Source organism: Parasteatoda tepidariorum, chromosome 4 (genome assembly GCF_043381705.1).
Source record: "Parasteatoda tepidariorum isolate YZ-2023 chromosome 4, CAS_Ptep_4.0, whole genome shotgun sequence".
In the NCBI taxonomy this organism is placed as follows: Eukaryota; Metazoa; Arthropoda; class Arachnida; order Araneae; family Theridiidae; genus Parasteatoda; species Parasteatoda tepidariorum.
In genome coordinates this window covers 29,365,512-29,384,282 of record NC_092207.1, presented here as the reverse complement: position 1 = coordinate 29,384,282, position 18,771 = coordinate 29,365,512, and the positions used below count along the sequence as shown (strand labels likewise).

The following is an 18,771-nucleotide window of genomic DNA, read 5'->3' as shown; positions in this document are numbered from 1 at the left end:
TTTCGAATAAAATTTCTTAATGTTCAGATTTTTGTGTAAGACTCAGTTCGCAATAAAGCCATCTTAGTCGATAGAGAATATTTGCAACTTTACATTAGTATGACAACCGATATTTTCAAGTGGAAGATAAACAAAGATTATTATTTATTTTTTTCCACATGCTTTTGTATGAATTTTGAAATCTTTTAATAGCTCGTACCTTTTACAACAATCGGTTATCCTATTCGTTAAATTTTCAGATAAAAACTATTGTAAGAACACCAAATTTGATTGCAAATTACTTTCGGGAAAAAAGTCGGTTCTTTTCTCAGAAAACTAAAAAAAAAGTTTTTTTTTGTGCTGACATATATTGGATAAAGTAACTTTTTATAAACTCAATGTTTAAAAACAATAACAGTTAATTGAAACCATTCTCAAAAGGGATTGAGTTTCTTTCAATTAGTTTTATTAGTGATATTTTATTAGTGATAGGGAGGTACGGTCAAACATTTATCGAACATAATTTTTTAAACTCTTTCATAAAACAATAGGATTTAAAACTAGGGATCATTTTTACCAGGTTAGTTTTTGTCATTAAATTTAGGTTTACGAGAAATTACGCTCATTTTAGCAAACTTTAGCAATGCCTATACAAAAGATGCTTGTTTTAAGCTAACTGTTTTTTAATCTGAAATTTGCGGTTCAAAATGGAGGGTTCTCCTCTTGATTAGCTAGGATATAATCATACATTAAGAACTTTATCCTTTTTAATTCCTGTTGAAAACAATAGCATTTTAAAAAGTGTCGTTCCTAAGCATTATTTATTGCGACTAAATCACAAGTTATAAGGATGTCATTAAGACAAGTATGTCATTACATTACATTAAATAATCTTGTTGCATATTTCATGTTCCCAAATACATTTCCTAAAAAATAATTTAATATAAACGATATTTATTTGTTATTAGTTTTGTTTTAATATTTTTCTCCATATTAAATAAATAGTAAGAAACACTGTCTCCGCTGTTTAGGGTTTTCAATTTATGTTTTGATTTGCTTCTCCAAAACTTTGATGGGGCACGGAAAAATATATAGGTAGTAAGACAGAAAGGAAAATTAACCTTTATAATTAGTTCAATAATCATTAATGTTAAACTCGTAAAAAATGATATTCTAGCCAATGTTGAAATTTTATTCACTAAAAGGAGAGTTTTTTATAAATTTATCTGTTTTTTTAATTTTAATTCAAATTTGTTCGAAAGTTAATGTACTTTTAAATGCTTTTTTCGCAAATTTCTAATTTTTTTGGTGTTAAATGAAGACTATCCATTGTTGAGGAAAATTTATTTATCCCTCAAGAGATCTTTAATGTAATAAACTCACGGTTGAACTAACGTTGAAAGTAAGAAAAAAAGGAAGGCGATAGATTGGGTGTTTGGTATAAATCTTCATTCATGCTGAAATTTTTTTTAAAAAAATAATACATTTTGTTCAAGATAGATAAGTTTCCACTTTTTAACTATTATAATAATAAAAGTTTCGTCAACGAGTAAAATTACTTCAAATTTATTTCGTTTTATCAAGTCATGCAAACTATATTCCTAAGTTGTTGTTTTATTTTTTAAGTGCAGTTGATTTGTTTTCAAATCCAGGTAAGCGTTAATTTTGCTCCGATTAACATATCGACCGAATATTCCTGAATGAAGTTATAATAATTGCATATTTTAGAAACAAAATGCTTATTTTTCTGGAAAATATGGACTTTTAAGTGAAAAAACTATGATTAATGAGAAACTGCCCTGGAAGGTTGCGAGTGGAGCGAGCAGGGCGTGGATTATCGGCAACCTCTCGGGGATGGTCGGCAACCTATTGAAACGGAAGAGCCAAAAATTACAATTTACAAAATTTCCTAGCTTTCAAGACATTTTTGCATAGCACTTGCTATATCTTCACCAGTTTAGCCCTGAGAGCGGTAGCAATCTTAACAGTTCTTCTTTGGGATCTTGGGACGACATATACCTGACGAAAAAGGTAACTTATACAGTGTCTTTTACGTCGCAAGACTCATCTATAGCAAGTGATAAGGCAGAAGTCAGTTGAATGTCTTCTACTTGCATATGTGTTACATTTGAAACATTTTATCAGTTCTATCTTGAACTGTTTTAGCAGATAATGGCAAATCATTGATTTTTTCATGATTTTTGCGTTTTTAAAATCACGAAACAGTTCTTTAGAGGCACGTATAAAACAATCTTTGACGGTACTCATCTGTGAATGGTTTTCCTCTTTTTGCAATTTCTAATGATTGAAATCGAATTATTAACGTCGACCGCGATATCCGACGATGACTGACTGATAACACGTTTAGAGTCTAGACATGTTTTCTAGACTCAAGACGCTGGCTGTTTGAGTGAGACGGATGTGGAATGCAATTGGATGAAAGATAAACATGGTCAAAAAATCTCATCTCTAAGAACAAAACAATTTTATCTCATCAAATTTATCTCATTGTTATCCCATTAGTTCAAATTTATCTCGATTAATTAACGATTATGAAAATAAAAGCTATTGAGAAATTGATACTTAAAAATATTTTTCTTATTTTTTAAGGGTTTTGATAATAAAATATTAATTTTTTCGTATGGAACTATAGAGTCGCAACTTTACATCAAAAGAGCCACATGCGGCTCGTGAGCCGCAGGTTGCTGACCCCTGTCCTAGTCAGTTAAAGAATTAAACTCCGCCTTTAAAATAACAAGAATTTTAAGAAATTCAAATTCAAATTATATTGTATTGAAATTTAATAGTAATAGTAGCTGTATTCTAGAGATTTGTTGTGGAATTTATGTAAGTACCAGAAGTTATAAACAATCGCCTCACAATAACTAAAACATCCTTAAAGTAATACAGTTTTCCGCGGTTGCCATGGAGTTTAAGATTTTGTGTAAGGTATCAAACTGTTCTTATTATAACGCAATATACATATTTTGCTTGGATGTATAGATTTCTCATTTATATGTATATCTATCATAAAATATTATTACGAATGGAATCAGTGAATAAAGCAATTAAGGACATTTCTATTTAAAGTAAAGAAATAGAAAAAGTTTACTTCCAACAAAAATACATCTATTTTAATTACAAGATATTTTTGTTTCATAATTAAGTTTTCAAACTCACATTGTTTCCCGTAAAAATGCTCCGTTTTAATTTAAAATGCAATTAAAATAATAACCAGAAACTTTGTTGAAAACATGAGCATATCACGGTTTTAATTATTTTTCTCTGTGTATATAAATTTGTGATGTCCACCGCCACGGTTTAGGACAGGGCTCGAAAAAACTCAGAAATTTTACGCGTCCCCGAGGACGGCTTGTCCAACAATATACCCATCCTCCTTTGAAACTAACCCGTCGCTTCTAAATAAATAAAAAATATAATTTCCTCTCATTTATTACAAACATTTATATAAATTGCACAATGAATTAGTAGTTACTAGGATTACATTATACAGTAACAAAAGAAATACTAGGTTACCGATAGTAACCTAGTATTTCTTTTATTAAATAATTTAAATGACAAAGGTCAAGTTATCTGGAATGTTAATTTATCCGAGGATACTGCGTTTTTTAAATGAATCAAATATGACGTTTGTCAGTTCCACAATCAAGCCAATGATTTACAGAGGTTTCAGCACAGAAATCTGAAAGGGGTTTTCCATTTAGATAGATGTTCCTAATTGCGTTTATAACGCTACTTGTTTAAAACCAGTACGTAATGTGTTTTTTTCTAAGTTCATTGCTGAAAAGCCCCTTTCAAGCGCTGCAGTACTCCCAGACAGAGAATACATCAATTCCACCAAATGCAGCATGTTGCTGTATTTCTAGATTAGAGGGTCATTTTAGAAGTGAAGCGCTAGACTCTTGTAAGATAACAAAAATTGAAAATGTATCAAGATCATTAACGGGAAAATGGCCGTCCGTGCGGACGTCGGATTCGAGAAATTCGTTGTCCGCGGAGAATTTTTGACAGCCGAAGACGGTTTTTCGAATCTACAGGAAGTTTGATGAAATAAGAAAATTAATGTTCGATTAGTAGTTTAAGAATTATTAACTGTTAAACTTGACGTAAAAATAGTCTTATGGGACTCGCAATTACAGAGTTGAAATACGACCATGCTGTAAGGACTATTTCTTTTCTGAGCATAGTGCGGTTCTTTTTTTCTTTTTTTCAAATTCCAATTTGTTCGATAATTATAATAGTTTTAAGTGCTTTTTTGCGATTTTTTTCTATCCTTTTTTTAGGTTACGTTTTGCTTTACTGCGCAAAAACTATAAGATTTCAAAACTCGAAATTGCGATGGATGCACAGAGAATTCGACGAAATATAAAAAATATCCCACGACAATTAGTTCGATAATTATTGACAGTAAAACTAGTAGGAAAAATATACTATGTTTTGTCGATCTGTAACCCATTGAAATGTAACTATGAAACTAAAATTCTAATCAAATAAGGAGTAATTTTTTATTGGCGAACTTAGAGCAATTTTTTTTCTTCAAAATTCTAATTTGTTCGAAATTTACTATAAATTTAAGTGCTTTTTCCCGAATATTGTTCGTTTTTTTCTTCTTTAAATATCGATTATACATTGTTGAAGCTCTAGTGTAGATGTGTAGCTTGTTCTAGTGTAGATGTCAATCAAAAGTAGCAACAAAAATAAGCGATTACATGTTGTCACATTCAAATCTTAACAATTATATTGAAATGTTTAAAAATAAAAATCTTGGTGATGAAATATTTCCGTAATTAAGTTGACTCGTCAATGACTAAAATTACTGCACATTTATTTCTTATTGAATCACATAATCTCTATTCCTTACGTTAACTTTTTTCAAGTGCTGATTATTTTTCAAATTTGAGTTATCGTCTATTTCGTTACGATTAACATATTAATATTATATTCTTACATAAAAATAAAATAATTATAAATTTCGAAGACCAAATGTTCTGTGTTTTTGGGGAAATATAGACTTTTAAGGAGAAAAAAACTATAATGAATGTGAATCAATTACTGGGGTCGGTAAGCGGAGCGAAAAGAGGATGGAGTCATTCAAAAAAAAAAATTTTTGTTTGAATATGAAAATATTTTTTGTAAAAAAATACCTTTTCCTAAATTCTCCAAAATTAAATTTTCAAAGTTAAAAAAATGAATTTAAAGCTTTTAAAAATATCGTTAATAATTTTCATGAGTCTAAACTGAAAAAAAATTAGCTTATTAATTGTTTTGCAATTATTGAAATGAAATAACTTGATAAATTAATGGAGTACTCAATAGTTCAATTGATTAAAAAAAGTGTTTTTCAAGTTGGAAAATACAAAACATCTTCTTTTAATATGTTTTGTTTCGAATTTAATCTAATTTAAAAATGCATTTCTTTTATGAAACAGTAAAAAAAACCGACATTTAAAGTCTGTCAGGTCTGTTTTATGCAAATTCACTGATATCTTATGTCTGAGTCATGTTCTGACTCACTATATGATTTAAATTGTTACAATCTTTTAGCATTTTTTGGACAATTACACACAGAATTTAAACTATATTTTTGTATTTTCTGAACAAATACCCACAGCTAATTAAATTTTATGTGTTCGGAATGAATTAACAAATTTTCTTAGCGTTCTGAACAAATACATACAGTGAATTTATATTTTGTTTTAGTGTTACGTAATTCGGATGCAGCTTATCAGTTACAATTTTATCACCTAGTCAGATAATATGCATGATTATATTAGAGAGCGTAAAGGTTTTTATCGTATGATTCTCATTTATATGTAAGAATCCAGTTTTCTTCTTTTTATTAAGAGATTCTTTATGCAACACATACTAAAGCGTGTATATTTCTAAGAGTGTTGATTAATGATATGTTTATAACTGCCAAGTGAAAATATCTTATGATTGATTATGCAAGAGTCTGTCTATATAATATTTGATTACGAAAGAACTTGTATTATTAGCTAGACAAGATCAGTAACTACCAGGTTATTCAACGAAAAATCTTTTACATATTGAAATCAGTGTGTATTATTTATTTCAGCGATTCGAACAAATGTTTAAATAGGCATCAAATTTAAAACTCAAAAGGTTTTGAGGTAATTAAAAAAAAATCAAACTGTCTAAAAAAAATAGTATGGCAATAGAAAAAAGAAATTACAATGTGTTGTTTTTTAAGTATTAATGTGTTTGAATCTTTATAATTTAATGTGNATGAATTAACAAATTTTCTTAGTGTTCTGAACAAATACATACAGTGAATTTATATTTTGTTTTAGTGTTACGTAATTCGGATGCAGCTTATCAGTTACAATTTTATCACTTATTCAGATAATATGCATGATTATATTAGAGAGCGTAAAGGTTTTTATCGTATGATTCTCATTTATATGTAAGAATCCAGTTTTCTTCTTTTTATTAAGAGATTCTTAATGCAACACATACTAAATTAAACTATTTCTAATAGTGTTGATTATTGATCTGTTTATAACTGCCAAGTGAAAATATCTTATGATTGATTATGCAAGAGTCTGTCTACATAATATTTGATTACGAAAGAACTTGTATTATTAGCTAGACAAGATCAGTAACTACCAGGGTATTCAACGAAAAATCTCTTACGTATTGAAATCAATGTGTATTTTTCATTTCAACGATTCGAACAAATATTTATATAGACATCAAATTTAAAACTCAAGTTTTTGAGGTAATTACAAGAAAATTAAACTGTCTAAATAAAACTAACATGACAATAGATTGAAAAAAATTGCAATGTGTGGTTTTTTAAGTATTAATGTGCATTGGAAAATCACAATGCTATTACAAAAAACATATTCTATTGTATATTATTGATTTAATTCAGAAGTATAAATTTTAATTTAGAAGTACTGATTTTAATTTAGAAGTACTGATTTTAATTTAGAAGTACCGATTTTAGTTTGGAAGTGCCGATTTTAGTTTGGAAGTGCCGATTTTAGTTTGGAAGTGCCGATTTTAATTTAGAGTTTAATGGGTTATAAGGTAAGTGGTCCCATATTCCATAAGCCTATTTTATAACTGCATGTATTGGAATAGATGATTATGAGTACACACAAAGTCATGGCCAAGCAGAAGGCTCAATTTTCCTGGACTCTAGCTTTTAACCCTTTGACACAGAGGGGACACCGGTGTTTCTTTTGTATATTTTTCTCTGACGCTCTAATTGCGATATGATTTTGCATTTTTTAATCATGAAAAAACAGTTAAATAGTTATTAAAAATATATTACATTATCGAAATTATGTTTGTACTAAAATGAGAATTCCAAAATAATAGTTCGAAATATTTTTTTATTCCTATTTAAAAATTTATCAATGATAGACTTTGTAAGGTAAAGAAATTTCAATGACGAATAACTGTTTCTCTTAGAATCTAAATACTTGAAAATAAGTGCTCTATTTGACAAAAATATTGTTTAGAAGATTTTATCTTTAACTCAGAGAAAGACACCGATGTTTCATAATCATAAGCATAAATTATTAAATCACTAAATATTATAATTTTCCCTTATTTTGACCGCAATTTATATTAAATAATGAAAAAAGGATACAAATATGTGTAATAAAAATTGCGAGTCAAAGCGTAACAGTCATGTCAAAAATGCCATGCATTTTTTGTCCGTTCAGAACCTCCGTTCAACCAACGAGAAGACTTTCAGCCCTGGCAGATTTAACGTGCACATTACTATGCATATAGTGTCCCGTAGTGGACTGATCGTTAAGACACGGTTCCCAGCAGATCACCGAAGTCAAGCATCACTGGCTGCGGTCAGTGTGCGGGTGGGTGACCACTTGGATCAGTCTGCGTAGGGACCGAGGGTGTGCGGTATTGGTCCTCGTTAAACTGTGCTACCGTAAAGTGCTCGACTTCGCGCGCAGGTCGTCGGGCTACCGAAGCGGGGGTGCCATCCCCTCCGCAGAGGATCAGAATTGTGATGGCATGTCTTCGGATCATCCTCCGGGATGTTTCCCAGACCGTTGCCAATAGCCCATTGTGCAGCTCTAGTGCGACGTAAATTAACAACAACAACTATGCATATAGTTTAATTGGTTGAAAGCATAGAACTCACTACCTCTAGCTCTCCAGCAGCGAGGTGAACGATATTAATAAACTACGCTTCAGAACCGCTGATGGTTATGAACAACTTACATAAATGCAATGATTTCGAATGCTTTATTTAAAATTTTCGGAATAATTGAGTTATATTGTCCTAATAAAAGTTTCTAAGGATTGATATACAATGAAAATTGTAAATGTTTCTTAAAAACTGGAACAAAGGAATTTTAATTTATTTACTTTATGAACACTTTTTTCATAGTTTTTTATTTTAGTATTTGATCACGTCCTTTCCAAGTTGTGAATCGGATTAATCAGCGTCCAATTACAATTATTTTAATTTTGAAACACGAGATTTAAAGAAAAGAATAAGTACTCTTCGCATTCATATAGGGATTAACAAGTGCAGAACATACGAATCTAAGATAAGAGTGAATCGTACCATGGTTAACCGGACGAGAATAGGACATTAATCTGTCTACTACTGAGAAAAATCGGTCTACTATTAAAATTTACCAGTCATCTTCGGAATTCGATCCAGAATCTCTTTTCGATTTCATCAACAGCCCTACGCCATTTTATTTATATAAAAACTAAAACTATGCTTTTTAGAGATGAGGAAATTAAAATGCATTTTATTTTTGATTTTTGGATTTACTTATTCGTAGGAGCAAGAAAAAGTAATAATAAATATGTAGGCTCTCTTTATAAAAGAGCCGCAAGATTTTCTCAATAAAAAACAAACCTCTGCCATTGTTCTATGATTTAATTATTCTCTACAGCTCCTCATTGTTTTTCAAGAATTGCTTTTTTGAACTTTACTCAGTATAGCTCAGTATATAGTTATGTATTAAATAAGTGCTTTTGTATTAATAATAAAAAATAATGCATAAAAGGAGTAACCATTAGCATCGCGTAATTTTTTTTGTCGACAGAGTTAGGTTATTGCACAAAAATTGCCCAGGGGCTTTTGTTAGCGTGCATGGTGTCTAATTTTTTTGCACTTAAATCCTAAGCTGTCTTTATATTAAAATTAAAATGGATTTGCTTCACGTTGGCAGATTTTTTTGGCACTTTGGGAATATTGTTGCATACGTGAAAACTGTTAAGGCTATACAATGCCTCCCTCCAAAAAAATACATTTCTGAAAAAGACTCGTTTAAATGTAAAATGAAACAAAAATTTGTATATTATAAATTTTAAAATTTTCTGCCTGTGATTAAAAAATATTAAATAATTTAAATTATTTCTTAGAAAAACTTGGATTGTCTTAGGATAAACAACTTTTATAATTGTGAGAGGAAAGTTTCCGATTTGCTTATAAAGTTACCAAGGTATTACAAATAAAAGTGAAATTAACATTAAGTAGAATAAAATTTAAATTTCACTCCCGAATAAACTACTGAAACCATACAGATTGAGGCTACTCCTTATATTTTGATGTACAAAAATTGAAATACTTTGTATTATGTAATAGATAGTTTGTACGAATTAATTTCTATAATTAAAGTATATTATTTCTCTTGGCATTACAGCTTAGAGCAGACTAGTGCCGTCAGACGATTGTTTTCCTTGGAAGTCTATCAAATGCATGTTTAGGCGATTCGGTGGTCATTCATTTAAAGTGTCGTTTACACCACCGGTTGGAGAGCTGGGGGTCGTGAGCTCGATCCTGATGGTTGGCAAACAACCAGCGTATATCTGTAGCAAGGTGCACGTTAAGTCTAAAAATCATCTCGCTAGTTGTGGTGTGAGAGTTTGGTGAGAAAAGTTCTAGTTCAGGCGCTGTCCACGTCGTTTGATTAGTATTATATGGCATTCCAACCATGACCGTGAAAAGATACAGCCCTAAAATAGAGCTAAATGTTTGGCCAAGGTTGTGTGTAGATAAAATGCATGGTTATTCCAATTACTTACCTTTTATGTTTAAAAATATTTCTCATCGTCTTCAGGTCATAAGATTTGTTTTTAATATGTGAGTATCAGATCATTTGAAGGAAAATAATTCGGGGTGATATTTTTTTTTTTGATTTATTGTAAACATATAATGCTGAATCCTGATTACATTAAAAGCATGCAGTTTTTCATTGGAAAGAGCACTTACAATGTTCTTATATTCTTCAGTCCCATGAAGGCTTCTTCGTGAATAAACTCAAGTTGAGTATTCCCTTTCAGACTTCTACAAATAAATGATATAAAAAAAATGTTTAGTACATAATAAATATGAACACATTAATTGATTCCAAAAAAAAGCATGTTTATATGTTTAAAGCATGTTTACCATGTTTATAGTTTATTAAGTGTTCATATGGGAGTAAATAATGTTAAAATATTTTTAACATTTGGTTTTTGAAGGTTATTCATTAAATATGCACACAGTTTTACAATAAAAATTTTACACAAATTTTTACAACTTAATTTCAAAGTAATTTTGATATGAAGATATGATTTGATGCTGTTATTAAAAATGGGACTGCCTGAAAATGAAGAAAAATTAAAAATTTGAAAGTTACAAAAATTTAAAAATCGCAAAATTTTTAAAAAACTTTAAAAAAAATATTTCCGAATTATTTTTGCTAGTTATTTGTAAGTACGTGACATGTATACACTCTTCACGCTTTATATGTTCCTATTTTGTGTTTGATTTTGAGCATTTTCTAGAACATTTTTTATTCTTGTTAAAATTATGTTCATAAATCGGCCCTTTTTTTCTTTCTTGGTGATATTGTACTGATTACTTGGGCACTATTGTACAGATATATTTCGCTTTGTCTACATTAATACTATATTAGAAAGCACCAGTTTTGCGGTTATAATCGTGCGAACTGACAACAAAGTTATATTTTTTGTTAACTTTTTTAATTTCTAATTTGTTTAAATTTTCAGGAAATTTTTAGTCTTAAAATTTCTTATATTTAAAATAATTTTTCCACTTTTTTTCTTGCTTTCTCTTTATTTTATTCTTATAATTTGAGTTCTTATCTACTTGCAGTTTATAACAGTTAATAAGTCTTAATAAATCATTAGTTGGTAAGTTCTTAAGCATTTTTTAAAATTTTCTCTTTAATTTCTTAAATTAAAAAGAAATAGCATGAATGAAAACGCATTCGTATTCATTCATGAAGAATTTAGACCGAAGGAAAGATTAGAAAAACATATCAGACAATGAAAAAAAATCTATGAATTTTTATAGATAGACAAAACTTAAAGCTTTGTATAAATAAAAGATAAAAAGTTCAGTTTAATAAATCAGACTGAAAACTAAAACTTCATTTGAAAAAATAGTCAAAAATGACAATTTATTCCTTTACAAAAACTGAACTGAGAAAAATGCATTAAAAACTGACAGAAATTTTTTATTTATACACTATTCAAATTGAAGCTGGGTAGAAAAAAATTAAAGTAAAAACTAGCAAAATATATTATTCATTTTTAAAAAATAGCGAAATGAAAACTTTATTAGAAAACTAGTAAAAAATAAAAACGCATTAATTTTTTAAACAAAAAAACAGTCAAAACTGCATATAAAAACACAAAGAATAAAGGATATAAAACTTACAATTTCGCTATCTGTGAACCAAAAAAGGCTTTCTTGTCAATCTCTTTAATTAGGTTGAAATCCAAATTTCTGAAACAAATTGAGAAAGGCAAATACAGAATATATCACGTAAATAGATTATTTATGCAAATCTATAGAAATGTAATTTTTTTTTGAAAAACAACGATGTTTTTAAAACTAATGTAAACATATAATTTAAGTATAAAAAAAAAATTCACGAAATTTCTTAGATCTCAATATTTGCTATGCGACGTAAAATGCAATATATATTGGTTAATTAAGAAAAAAGATTAAATATTTCTTTTATTAATCAGTATAACGGCATAAGAAAAAGTGACGGGGAAAAGATTTAGGAGGATCGAACTAAAAACTTGAGATAAAATTTACTGAAATTGAAAATTCGGAAGAACAAATAAGTTTTCAAAACATAATGTAATCAGGTAGTTTAAGTATAAAAAAGTCATCAAATTTCTTAAAGTTTAATATTTGCTAAGCGAAATAAAATCCAATGCTTATTGGTTAATTAAATAAAAAAGATTCAACATTTCGTGTATTTATCAGTATAATGGCACATTTGAAAGGGTTCAGGGGGTATCGAAGCAAAAACTTGAGTCTAAATAAAAAAAAAATAAGTAAATGAAAATAAGTTAAAAAAATTAAGTAAATTAAATAAAAATAAGTTAATAAAAATAAGTTAATAAAACTAAGACAATAAAACTAAGACAATAAAACTAAGTCAATAAAACTAAGTTAATAAAACTAAGTTAATAAAACTAAGTCAATAAAACTAAGTCAATAAAACTAAGTTAGTAAAACTAAGTTAGTAAAACTAAGTTAGTAAAACTAAATTAGTGAAACTAAGTTAGTGAAACTAAGTTAGTGAAACTAAGTTAGTGAAACTAAGTTAATAAAAGTAAGTAAAAATAAGTAAATAAAAGTTTAAAATAAGTGAATAGAAATAAGTAAATAAAAGTAAATAAAAGAAACAACCACATGTCTCGTAAATTCAAGTCATATCTCCCGAATAAAGAAACAGAATCAAGATGGCTAATCTTACTGATTTATTAAACACTTCTGAAAAACTGGGTAACTGTAAATTCTTCCTGAAATGTATGAGCTTACTTGGAACTAAATAAGGAACAAGAAATGGAAGGTTCTAAAAACTTCTAGAAGGTATACAAACATCAATACATAGTTACATTTTCTTCAATCTGGTATGATCAAATTCAGTACCTCTGTATCTCCAGGGCAAGACTACGATAACACGTGATCAATACATAATAATTGTCATTTCGACGGGTCTTACAAATTTTGAAAAGTGGCGATGAAAATGAAACAAAAGTAATATTATTTATGCATTCGGGACAACCATTACCCATTAATTCCTTTTAAAGAAAATACATATTTACGAAAATGTCACATTTCTAAACATTTAAGTGGTATTTTAAGAAAGATAATTCTTACAGGCATTAAGAGAGCCTTACTGCGAGCTATTTTCCTCTTTTATATCTTGCTTTCGGCCCCGAGCGACATTAGTGCCGTTTTGTTGGTAATGATGGATTTTACTCACTTTAAATCAATAACCAAATTCACCATTAATTCAGGGACTAGTGGAATTTAAAGTATTCAACTGTTGTCACAACGGATTAAATAAGGAATGTATACGAATTTTTTAATTTCGGTCTGCTGATATAAATGATTTGTCATAATAAATGGCTTAGAGTAGTAGAAATTTTTTTATTTTTTGCAGTGTGATACTTTACTACATACGTTTATACTTTATAACTTTTTCCATTTTTTTATCAACTTATGAGTAAGATAAACTTTGCTCCCATACTGAAATATTTCAAAGGAACCATCTAAATAATGTTGTACCACAATATAATAATTTCAAAGAAAACACAACAAAATGCTATATGTTTTACCAAAGTGTAAGAATGTCTAAAAAAACCTAGTTCCTCCCGATTAAATCAAAATGTAATTGTTTAAGTTAAAAGAACCCGACAATGATTTCTATTTCGCCACACTGTAATAATTTATATGGATATTTCTCTCATGTGGCACCATAAACTCTGGTTTTCTCTATGTATTAGAAACACTTTAGTTATTCATTTTGTTTGGTTGCCTTAACTAATAATTTAAGTAGTGTTGAATAGTTAATTATACGTCGAGTATTTATTTAGAATAATTTAGCATTTTTATAGAAATAAAACTTAGTTACGAAGCAATAGTTTAGACCTAATTTCGATCAATTCTAAAATGGCTGTAAAAAGTTTGAACGTACACTTTATTGTATACCATATGGTAAACGTTATGGTGCTGCATCATACAGTCATACCTAATATAACAACTATTAGTGACTGACAGAGATGGAAATAATTGTTGCCTACTGTGCTGAAATATCCCGAACTCCTACATAAGGAGGTTTATGTGCTTTAATGACAGCTGGATAAATTTTAATTTATTACTAAAATTAATTCAATACGTAAAGAGCGTTGACAATATTGCGGACAATGTCTCTTGGAAATAGATAAAATTGAAATCAAAGTACTTTCAAGTAGGCAACAACAGCTAGACGCTGAAAAATTTTTTTGTTAATAGATTGTTATAAGTAATTAAGGTGTTAAGATTGGGAGAGTTTGGGAAATAAAAATATTTAAATTCTGTGCATTCGGTATGGTTACCGTTAAAGTTGCAGAAGATAATTTTGAAAGGTGACCAAGCTGATTAAACAGGCAGATAGTGTCAAAGAAAATACTCTAAAATGCTTTCGAAATGTAATAAGCTTAGAAAGAAGACCAAAATATTTCGAACTCCAACGAAAAATAAAAATTTCAAAGAAATCACCCCTATAATGTTTTACTTTCTATTAAAAGCGATAATTTCGAAGAAATAACCCAAATAATGTTTTAAGTTCTATTAAAAAGCAATAATTTCAAATAAATAACTCCAATACTGTGCTACGTTCTTTTAAAAATGCAATAACTTCAGAGATATCATCCCCATGTGTTATATTTTATTAAAATGCACTAATTTCAAAGAAAATATTCCAACAATAATTCACATTCTACTATATTGTAACAATTTTAAAGAAAGCTCCACAAATCTCTTCACATTCAACCAAAGATTAATGATTTCAGATAATGTAAATATTATGTAATGTAAATATTACAGATAATGTAAACATTATTTAATGTAAATATTACAGATAATGTAAACATTATGTAATGTAAATATTACAGAAAATGTAAACATTATGTAATGCAAATATTACAGATAATGTAAACATTATGTAATGTAAATATTACAGATAATGCAAATATTTAAATAATATCGAATCCCTTTGTTTTATTAAATTTTTTAAAAGCGAAAATAAACTAGTTTCTTTTTATAAAGAATGATATAATAGACAAGTAACTCAGTTTTATTTTTTCAAAGAGTAAGGTAAAACATATTTTTCTATACAATAAACATTCTATTGAAACCTATAAGAAAAGAATGAAATGCTTGGAAAAGAATAAAAAGCATGGAAATTAGGTTAATGAGGAAAAACGTGACTCAAACTACAGCAAAAAAAAATAAATTTTTTTTTGCTTTTTAGCTATTTTTAGACATTCGTAAGTTGATAATTCCAACAACAAATGTAACTAAAATGGAAATTGAAAATATTTTAATTAAGGTAAACATGTTTTCTTCTCGAATAAAATCAAATTTATCGTATGTCATGCGGCTTTATAATTACTAATTAAAATGGATTTGAATTGTCTTGTTAATGAAACTACCTTAACCAATCCTTATTTAGCTGAAACAAGATTAGTTAAAATATCTTAATATTCATTACAATTTCATAAAAGAAATGTTTATACAATTTTTACAAAATGCTAGTTAATTTATAAAAGTAACGTATACATAATATAGCGTCGGAAAAGTTCTAATTTTTAATAATAATAAACTTTGAAAATAATTTTCTTTATATAAAATCATACGCAAGTAATAGAATGCTAGAAATTTCCTTGTTATTTTATGAACTAAAATATTAAAATTATAATGTCATTGGTTTTCCAGTTTGTTGCTTATCTTCTGTATTTTTTTAATACTTATATGAAAAATTTATCAGTGTAGAACAAAACTAACCAATCTTCGACGTGCTTTTTATTTTGGACTCGGCTCAAAATACTTGTTTACTAAAATGGATGCAATTCAAGGTGCGTGTTTGGACTCTGCTCAAAATGGGAGCATAAAAAATGAACATACGTAGCTGTTTAAGAAAACAGACATTTGTTTCGATTTCGAACTGTGGCCATTTTTCAAACTTCTATAATTAAAATTATTTTTCTAATGAAAAATCTAATGCATCGAAATAAATTAGTAATATAATGTCCCTTTTGTTAAATCACTAATTTAATACAGTTTTTAAAATTAGTCTTTTTTTTTAAAAAAAAATTAGGTTTTATACGTCAACAGCTATTTTTACAAGGTTGTCACGAATACTATAAATTGGTTATATAGTGGGTATAGAGGTGTTTGATATATAGTGGTTTTAAATTTACGTTGTTAGAATTTAGATTTCAAAAACCATTCTATCGATTAGAGTCGTGAATAACGAGAGATATTACATTTGTGATATAATTAGCCACCCGACCCCCAAGTTCGGGACTTTGAGCAGTAATAACTATGTTCAACGCATTGTTTTCAGTGTTTAAAAAAGTAATAAAAAATAAGTGGATAATTCCTCGTTCAGTTATTAAACTTGAGTTGAACATAAAAAAATGTGATGTATCCATTTTTGAACATGTATTTTGAGCTTTTCATTCTTCAAACACTCATTTCAAGCTGTCGATTTTTTAAACACACATTTTGACCTGTGTCCATTTTTTAAACACACATTTTGACCTGCGTCCATTTTTAAACACTAATATTTAGCTTCGTCCATTTCTTAAACAAGCAATTTGAGCTATGTCCATTTTTTAAACACGCAATTTGAGCTATGTCAGTTTTGAAAAAAAATTATTTCGTGCTGTGTCCATTGTTTAAGCACGCATTTTGAGTTGTATCTAGAATAAAAAGCTTACTGACGCAATGAAACATTTATTTAAAGCATTTCCTTATTAAAATCCTTAACAATAATTCTTATTAACAAATTTTCTAGAACCTTTAAACAAACAAATGCAGATTATAATTTTATACTCATAAAAATTCGTCAAAGTTAGATTAATTTTTATTGAAGATAATTAACTTTAAAAATGGCTAATGTATATTCTATCTTGAAAAGTTAAATTGTTTCTACCAGAAATTGTGGACTTTTATTTACAATTTTACTTAGATTTAAACACTTAAATTAAATTAAAAACTTTTTGTTTCCTGGGAATTAAAAGAATCAAATTTATCAAATTTTGGTAATTTTAGTTTCTGCTCTGATCTTAATAAACAAAACATCTTTTATATCTCATTTTATGAGCACTATTGTTATGACTGTTTCTAAAATTGTAATATGGTTTTATTTTGTCAGTTATGAACAGGTTGTGTTTTTCCATTTTTGGCTAGTTAAGTCAGTTAATGCTAGGCACCGCCAGTTTCAATTTAACCCTTTTTTAAACCGTTTTTGGTGTCACTCAGGGATACCACTTCCGAATTTATCACTTAATCCAGATATAAGATATGTGGGGAAAGGGCCGCATCCGGCCCGAAAAACCCATTTTCAACATCATACCTAGCTTTAAGAGCCAAATAGCTTCAAAGGAAATCGCCACAGCCTTTTCTAATGAAATCACTTAGTAGACCAGTAAAATTTAGCATTTTCTTCGGAAAATTAATACCCAAGATATTTTTGACAAAAAGGTTTGTTATGTTATTAAAAATGATGTCTGAAAACTCCAGCCTGCACTTTCTGCTTTTTATAACCATCGTTGAACAGCTGACCCAGTTTTGGGTTTGCGATTACCAATGTTCAACTCCGTAGCCTTGTAATTTTGATTCCAATTCAGAAAACAAGGGAACTCCTGGATCAAGTAAATCTGCATTCGTGGAGGACTTTTTGATGGAACTAATCCGCATTCGCTTGACATAGCGAAGAAACCAACGAAAGCTTCCCACGGTTAGCCTGCCGACAAGAGGACGCTAACCCGTGGTCTTTTTTCCACTGAGGATATTTTAAGTCAGCACTGTAGCTGGGTCGAATTGGGTGCAGAGCTTGTATTCTGGGATTTGAACCCCGATTTTGGTAGGTGAGCTTGTTCTGCTTTTTTGAGGAAAACTAAATTGATTTGAGGAGGAAAAGTAAAATTTTTTTACAAAAACAACCGAACTATCTTTTCCGATGTATTTTTTCCCACTGAACTGAATGAAAACAATTCCGAGACGATCTGACGAAATGCACCATACGTGTTCAAATAGTTTCTAGATAGCAATGTTAAAAACTAAATTACAAGTCAAAAGTAGTACATTTTTAGATAAAACCTTCTTGAAATAACATTNAAATCATTACCATGCTAAATATTATATCAAAAGAGCGGTTTCTCTTTTATGTTCTTTATGTTACTGTTCATAAAATAATACCGTCTAATCTAATAAATGATCAGTTTTCTAATATAATGCGATTTTGTCAAATTTATATCAAAGTATAATGCATTTTTTAGAATGATACGTATCAATAATGGAAAATTTGAAAAATCATTTCACAGGCAGTTAAAAAGAGATCCTCAAGAAGAATTAATTTTCGTATTTGTTAGATGTTCAATATTTTTAATGCATGCATTCATTTATTTCTTGATACTATTTTTCTATTACTTCCCAACTCCCATTATTTTTTTGGCAATCATCTTCATTTCTCGCTTCAAAACATAAATTTCATGAAAAAAAAATTTCTAGTTTTCTATGATAGATAGACGTTAGCCTCCTTACTTTTTGTGCTTTCATATTCAACTTAGAAAATAATTACCTACTGACAATGAAATAAATTTCTCTGAGGAGAACTTTTCGGGTCAAGAATAAATTAGGTTGCATTTATAATTGTTTACAGGTGAGAGCGAAAACTTTACAAATAAAACTCTCAAACTACCTATATCATGATATGACAGACCAGCATG

The 18,771-nt window shown here is 28.8% G+C and overlaps 1 protein-coding gene across 1 annotated transcript in view; it reads right to left on the bottom strand.

The window, feature by feature from the left end:
* LOC107457327 (lutropin-choriogonadotropic hormone receptor) overlaps positions 1–18,771 on the bottom strand; it is a 104,699-nt gene that overhangs the window by 8,475 nt on the left and 77,453 nt on the right. The window contains exons 7-8 of the mRNA XM_043047848.2: positions 11,687–11,755; positions 10,232–10,306 (exon numbers count right to left, since the gene is read on the bottom strand). Of these exons, the coding sequence (XP_042903782.2) occupies positions 10,232–10,306; positions 11,687–11,755 (144 nt within the window). The remainder of the gene's footprint in view (positions 1–10,231; positions 10,307–11,686; positions 11,756–18,771) is intronic.